We start from the raw sequence: 7,697 nt of genomic DNA, 5'->3' as shown, positions 1-7,697 counted from the left end.
TTAGGTTGTTTATTTGAGATGTTTCATGTTTCTTGTTTCTTGAGATATGATTGTATTGCTATAAACTTCCCTCTTAGAACTGCCTTCACTGCATCCCATAGGTGTAGGCCGTGTAGTCTCATTTTGTGACATTGTGCTGCCCTGTGAATGTAGCCGCATACAATACATAAATGAGTGAGTGGGGCTGTTCTCCAACACAACTTTACTTACAAAAGCAAGCAGTGGGCCAGATTTGGCCTGTGGGATATAGCTGTGGACTCCTGTGCTTGACAATGCTAGGGGGTTTTAGGGCTTGTGAGAAACTTAGCTAATTTCTTCATATTATATGTGAGTCATCTGTAGATAGGGGGTTAACTGGCATACTCAAGGTCACACACTTAGGACAGAGCAACTAGTGACAAGGAAGTCACCTAAAAAACAGCCCTGCATTTTTAATTTATTTGTTACTTTCAGTACTTGGTTATATTCTATTCAGTATTGAATTACAAACTGGTGATATTATTCTTTTGTTTCATGTTTAATTACTTTATGTGGGTCCATATATTATTGCATCTCATGAGGGGATGGGAGGTAGATAGATTATAGATAGATAGATAGATAGGTGATACATAGGTAGATTTTATTGCCCAAACTTGTTAGAACAGTACGGAGCATAGAGTAAGATCTCAAGAAATATTTGTGGTTAAAGTCTTCCAGGAGAACATACAGTTATGTAGCATTTTTCTTAATTACATGGTTATAGATTTCGTCTCAGTTTAGAAGATTGTGAGGTTGCCAATGCTTAAATTCTGATAATAAGTTTATAGTCACCTTTTTTTTAAAAAAAGCAACCTTTTATATGCTCTTATCTTTCCTGATCCAAGTTTTATTCTAATTTTGTTATTTTGATTTATGTGGCTTTTAAAAATCAGTGAAAAAATTTTAATTTGGTATGAAGATGATTAATTTGTTATGGAAGTCAATTTTTTTTAAAAAATGTAATAAGGATAAACTATCTTCAGGTTTTATAACTGCTATATTTAAATTCTAAATTTAAACTAGCTAATGGATCACTTAATTGTTTATCAACTTCATTTTAATTACTTTCCATGTGTAACATGTAACTATATATGCATTGAATGCTTACTTTTGGAAAATGTGTCATTCCTTATTACCAGGTATAAGCTAGCCTTACTGAGCAGGTTTAAACTAGAAAAGGCTTCTCCTGGCACGATCCTGTTGATTTCCAGCAGAGCTCACTTCCTCTTTTCCTTCAAATTACTACTCAGATGTCACCTGATCAAAGGGGCTTTTCTTAACTGGGCAGCAAAAAACAGCAACTCTCTCAACCTCCACCCCACCCCCCAAACTCCTTGCCCCCTCTTTCATATTCAGTGTCTCTCTGTAGTATTTTTCACCATCTCATACTATAAATTAACCTTTATGTTTTTACCTGTTTGTTTTTGTTTTAGTTATTTTTACTTTCTGCTGGAACATAAATTATATGAGAACAGGAATGTTGTCAGTTTCAGGTACTGCTGCATTTCCTATGCCTACACACCACAGGTTCTTTTTTACATATTTATTTATTTATTTTTTAATTATTTTATTTTCTTTTATTTTTTATTGAAGTATAGTTGATTTACAATGTTGTCTTAGTTTCAGGTGTTCAGCAAAGTGATTCATAAATAAATATATATATATGTTCTTTTTCCAATTCTTTTCCCTTATAGGTTATTACAAAATATTGAGTATAGTTCTCTGTGCTATAAAGTAGGTCCTTGTTGGTTATTGGTTATTTATTTTGTATGTAGTAGTGTCTATATGTCATAGATTCTTATTTTATATGAATGAATAAAATAAAAATATGCTAAAAACATTAGCATATTCTTAATATAATGGAAACTTTTGAAGTAACGATTACTCCTTAAAGTTAAATGCAGAATTTACATCAAAAGACTGTACAAAGTTAGACTGAGTCAGAAGTTAGGAAATCAAGGTTTTATATGTGTGCTCAGTGGCATCTAAACTGAACAGTAAATTTTTAGACAATTAATATGAAATCCTTCACTGTGAATTCTTACTTTGTGAATTGATACTTTTAAAATAAATTTTATGTTCATCATTTCATTCTTTTACATTTAACTTTCCAGGGACTATATTCATACACACATGCATGTTTTTCAGAGACACTTGCAGCAGAACTAAGAAAAATAAGAAATCTAACTATGATTTACAAGGATGGATGTGTTCATTTTAACTTCAGTTTTGTACACACTTGAGTGGTGAGATAATGAATAGTAATTCATTTCCCTAGTATCATTGGAGACTTCAATCCACTTGAGCGACTTTTCAAGAAAACTAGTTCATTCCTTCTACTGCTAGTTTTTTTTCCTGTTTATGAGTATCTGAGAGAGCAGCCATTCTAGAGCATACAGTGTAGTTCTGTAGCATATTAAACAGAATACTGAACACGTGTAAACACTTGTTGGGGATTTAAGACCATCTCTCTAAAAGTTAGGTGTTGCACCATGTTGTATTTCAGCATCATGCTTTAAGACTCTGAGTCTGTTGGGTTTAGTTGTTGTTTTTCGTTCATTTATCCCCCCTCCCTCCCTTCCTTCCTTCCTTCCTTCCTTCTACAAATGTTGTGAGAGTGTGTGCCAAGTGCCAGGTACTGTTCAGATCACTGGAAAGTAAGTATTAAGCAAACTATCAAAAACTTTATTTCCGTAGAGCTTCCAATCGAGTGGGAGAGAAAGGCAACCCAACAACGGAATGAGTGAAAACACAACGTGTCAGGTGGCTCTAAATGCTGTGAAGGAAAATAAAGCTGGAAGTGGGTACAGAGAGTGAGGGCAGTGCGGTATTCGTGGAGCTGGGTGGACTAGGAAAGCTTGTCTGCATTGTGAGAGATAACGTTGAGCAGAGCCTGGGGGAGGTGAGGGACGAGGCTTATGGTCGCTGGAAGAGTAACAGCGAAGGCCAGGGCAGGAGCAGGTCTGTTGTTGCAGTTAGAAGGAAAGGGTGGCTGGACAGCAAAGCACAAGGATGCTGGAAGATGTGATCAGTGCAGGGACCGCTGTGGGCCATTGGAGGACGTTGCACTTCATTCCAAGTGACTGAGAACAGGAGCCAGGGGATATTTTGAGCACAGGAGCCACCTTACCCACCTATATTTTTAAAACTGTCCCTTTGGCTACTGTGTAAAGAAGGACTATAGCAAGGGAGGAAGCAGGAAGGCTATTCAGTCTTTCACAGCAGTGATCGCGGATGGCTTCTTGGACCAGGTGACATGAGGTGGCAGGATTTGGGATATTCCAGTCTGAGAAGACATGGACCTTGGTGCAGTCTCCCAGAGAGTGAGAGGAGACTGAAAAGAACCCCAGGAGTTGAGTCCTGGGCCCTTTAACATTTAGACATTAGGAAGGTGAGAACAGTCCATCAAAGTGGAATGGGAGAGTCAGCAGTAGTAAAGGAGGAGGGAAAGAAAGTTAATGGCAATGCAGAAGCCAAGCGAGGAGTAGAATTGAGGGAACACCTGGTTCCAGTGCAGTTGTGATTAGTCAAGTATGATGGGAACTGATTCATTTTTTTAGACAGCAGTGCTTTTCGTGTTGGTGATTATCTTGTCTTCTCTTACCGACACCTCTTTCCTGATCTTTTAGTTTGGATATTATTCCTCCCGGTCTTCCCTCCTTCAGACTCCATGTTTCTAACCCTGAATCCCTATAATGAATAAATAACTGAAGATTTTTAGGAGATGCCAAAGCTCGGGACATAAACAACCGCAATGTTATTCGTGATTCTGAGATAGCAGGCCTGTGTTGAGGCCCCTCAGAATGAAGCACTCTATCATGGTGATAACTCTGGAGCATCAGAAGGTGGTTTAAACTGTGCCTGTGTTCTATTAGAATGATCATAGTGGAGTTACCGAAAGAGATTTTAAATTTTGTACTATATTCAATGATTATTTTAACAAATCATTTTATCCAATGAATATTTAAAGATCTTTATTGAATCTCTCTCTCTTGCCTTTTCAGAAAAATGTGATGAGCCACTTGTGTCTGGACTCCCCCATGTGGCTTTCAGCAGCTCATCCTCTATGTCTGGGAGCTATTCTCCTGGCTATGCCAAGATCAACAAGCGAGGGGGTAAGGCGACGTTTATTTCATTTGTCGACAAATGTATTAAAGGAGAACGTGTTATATTTACAACTGCATTTCTAAAGTGTATTTTATTGTACAACAGCTGTTAGCTGGCACCCAAAATCATTCTCCCCGCTTTTGTTAACAGAGACATAGACGCTTACTATAAACCCCTTTTGTAGCCACTATTGTGGAGTGATATAGAAAAAAATGGGCTAGAAATAAGAGACGGTACATTAAAGAGGAAGGATTTTTGGAGTTGCTTATGATAATGAATTCAAAATGACATAAAAATTCTGAGTTAAGGAAAGTCTTGTTAATCAGAAAATCATTTAGAAAGAAGTTAAAAAAGAATTGGTTCCAAATATGTGTACCATGCACAAAAAAGAATACTTTGTATTAACTGCTTTTTTCCCTTTTTATTAATGTACACACTTAGTTTCTATTGAAAATGCAGGATGAAAAAACAGGACCCTTTGCAATTTATCCCCCAGCACACAGAATTTAGCTTTGTTACTAAAGCCGTGTAAAAATTTGTGTACAGTTGCAGCTAAAATTTGACTTTTGGACTTTAAAGACATGGTATTAATTAGTAAATGATGATTTCAAAGTAGACAGCAATTGATAGAGAATAAAAGAAGATGATTAAGAACAGAAACTTAAACCTCTTTTGCTTCAAAGGAATGCTGATATAAATATCAATGAACGACAGCTTGGAAAGAAACAATATTTTCTTGGATAAATATGTATCAGCTAACAAAGACCATAATTTTTTTTCAGTAAAACAGGAAATACTAAGCTTAAATCACAACCAATTCAGGAAAAAAATGTGAAAAAATAAAGAAGGAAGGAAAAGGAGGGAGGGAAAAAATATAAACAAAGGTGAAAAAAAAGAGAACAGGGGAAAACCCAAAAGGGGAAGAAAAAAGAAGAGGGGAAGAAAGAAAAAAATATCAGAAAAGAGAGAAAAAAATATCAGAGAGATTCAGAAAGATCAAAAGGGAGACGAAAACATGTAAAGAAAAAGTAGAATAATATATACAGAAATTCACACAAGTGTGAAGCTACCTTAATCAGTAAAAAAAAAAAAAAAATTTGGTGAAAGAGATATACTGACAGAGGTAGAGGAAATAAATTTTAAATATATATACAGCTTTGATTTAAAAGTAGTATTCATCAGGTGCTTTATTTTTTTCAGTGAGCTCTTTTTTTTTAATTGAGGTATGATTGACATAACAATATATTAGTTTCAGGTGTACAACATAACGATTTCATGTGTGTATACATGTATGTATTGCAAAATGATCACCACAATAAGTCTGGTTAACATCTGTCACTATACACAGTTACAAACTTTTTTTCTTGCAATGAGGATTTTAAGATCTCGTCTCTTAGTAACTTTCAAATATTTAGTGCATTATTGTTAACTGTAGTCACCATACTGCATGTTACATCCTCATGATTTACTTATTTTATAACTGGAAATTTGTACCTTTTGACCCCCTTCACTCATTTCACTTAACCCCTCCCCACCCCATCCCCGCCTCTGGGAACCACCAGTCTGTTCTCTGTATCTGCGTAGTTATGCTTATTTCATCATGTGATATTCATCAGGCTATGGACATGAGAGACCTGGTGAGTAACTATAAGTTTTCGAAAATTTTCCTTAAACATGTCAAAGTAATGAAAATTTGAAAATATTCCTTTTCCATAAAAGTCACTAAGTCCAAACCAAAAAAAAAAAAAAAAAGAATATAGATAGAAAAACATGAAACAAAGAACTTCCCATACCCAAAATCATAATTATGATGCAGGCTAGCCTAGCACTAATAAATGTGGAACAAAATATAAAAGGGAAAAGAAATAATACATAGATCCCCAGATGTCAAGGGGATGTGATATTCCCTAAAGGAAGTGTCATGATATTGAGACATTGAAAACAACTTTAATGAAAGGAAGCAGTCTCAAAATATTTCTTTAGAAAGTTTTGTGTGAAAATATGACTGATGAATTTTATACCCAGTGAATTTGAGCAAGTTATGTCAAGCGTACAACCTCTTTGGGAATACAAATGAAACAATCCAACCAACAGTGAGATGAGTGAAAAAAAGAAAGAAAGAAAGAAACCATGGTCCAATGATGTATACTGAGCAGTGAATTCATTTAAATGTAAGACTGTGACTAGATAATTTAGGAATTACAGTTGTAGAACAGAGTATAAATGTTACAGATGCAAGAAAGTAAAAATACCAAACTATGGGATTAGATATGTGCTTTTCCCCCTGCCCCCAACTTTTCAGAACAGGAGGCCACTAGATGCGTAACTTTAAGTGCAGATTTAGTTATTTATTTATTTTTTAGGAATTAATATATTTTATGAAGAAACATCAACAGTATTTTTGTTGTCCTCATTCTAGTGAAGTTATGTTAAAATATTTTTTCATTTTAAAATAGTACAAGTTGTCACTTTGAATTATTTAGAGCTATTTATCTACTCGTATATGTAGAGTGAAATTAAACTTCTAAAATGTTAACTTTCTTTAAACCTGGAGGATGGGATTTGGGGAATGTTTTCACTTTCTTTATAATAAGTTTCTTTATAGTTTATAGAATGTATACATCTATACCTATACATATATGTACATAGATAGAGATACAAATACAATGCATTTCCAATAAGAGAGTTGTTTTGAAGGCAAATGATTATAAAATACAATTTATGGTTTCTTAGTTGTTTGACTGGAAGCTTATTTGACTTTTGATACAATTGTATCTTTGACTATTGATACAATGCATTATCATGTGTTAGAGTAAAAACCTGATGTTGTAGTTCATTGGGAAAAAGCATTGTCTGTGCTATAGTTATAGATTTATGCTTGCCTATGGTCCATTTTATCAATATTTGTTATGCGGGAAGGTTTAGTTACTTATTTTTTCTCTCCCAAAGACCCCTTTTGCTTCTCAGTGGTGTATGTGCATAGTTGCCTATAACTTCCTCACCCAGCCCACCCCACACTATCTACGTGTTTGGGACTGTCACACAAATGGCCACGTCTCCACTCCTCACACTGCCCTGCCTCTGCGTGTACATACAAGACACCCATGCACAGGGCTAGCTTAACCCTGGTTGAGGTTAGTAACCTCAGTATGGGTCAAGGTAGCCAGCATCAGAGAGGAGGGTTATTTCCTCTATAAGGAAAAACCAAAAAGAACTCCACATATGGTTATTTCAATTAAAAAAAAAAAAAAGCTTTTTTTTTTTTTGCGGTACGCGGGCCTCTCACTGTTGTGGCCTCTCCCGTTGCGGAGCACAGGCTCCAGATGCGCAGGCTCAGCAGCCATGGCTCACGGGCCCAGCCGCTCCACGGCATGTGGGATCTTCCCGGACTGGGGCACGAACCCGTGTCCCCTGCATCGGCAGGCGGACTCTCAACCACTGCGCCAAGCTTTTTTATTCTGTTATAAAGTTTATACGCAAATGCCCTTGGAAGAGGAGCCATGTTGACTGAGATTCATGCTAAGGTATAAATGGCTAATGACCAGCATTGGGTGAGAATTGTTTTGTTTTGT

The 7,697-nt window shown here is 36.0% G+C and overlaps 1 protein-coding gene across 1 annotated transcript in view; it reads left to right on the top strand.

Moving 5' to 3' along the window:
• Nucleotides 1-3,030: 3,030 nt before the first annotated feature.
• Nucleotides 3,031-7,697, top strand: part of CNTNAP2 (contactin associated protein 2) — a 1,428,051-nt gene continuing 1,423,384 nt past the window's right edge. The window contains exons 1-2 of the mRNA XM_060157549.1: nucleotides 3,031-3,097; nucleotides 4,023-4,133. Coding sequence (XP_060013532.1) covers nucleotides 3,031-3,097; nucleotides 4,023-4,133 — 178 coding nt within the window. The remainder of the gene's footprint in view (nucleotides 3,098-4,022; nucleotides 4,134-7,697) is intronic.

This window comes from Lagenorhynchus albirostris, chromosome 8 (genome assembly GCF_949774975.1).
Source record: "Lagenorhynchus albirostris chromosome 8, mLagAlb1.1, whole genome shotgun sequence".
NCBI classification, from domain to species: Eukaryota; Metazoa; Chordata; class Mammalia; order Artiodactyla; family Delphinidae; genus Lagenorhynchus; species Lagenorhynchus albirostris.
Note: the sequence above shows the minus strand (reverse complement) of the source record. Positions and strands in the feature narration are given on the sequence as shown.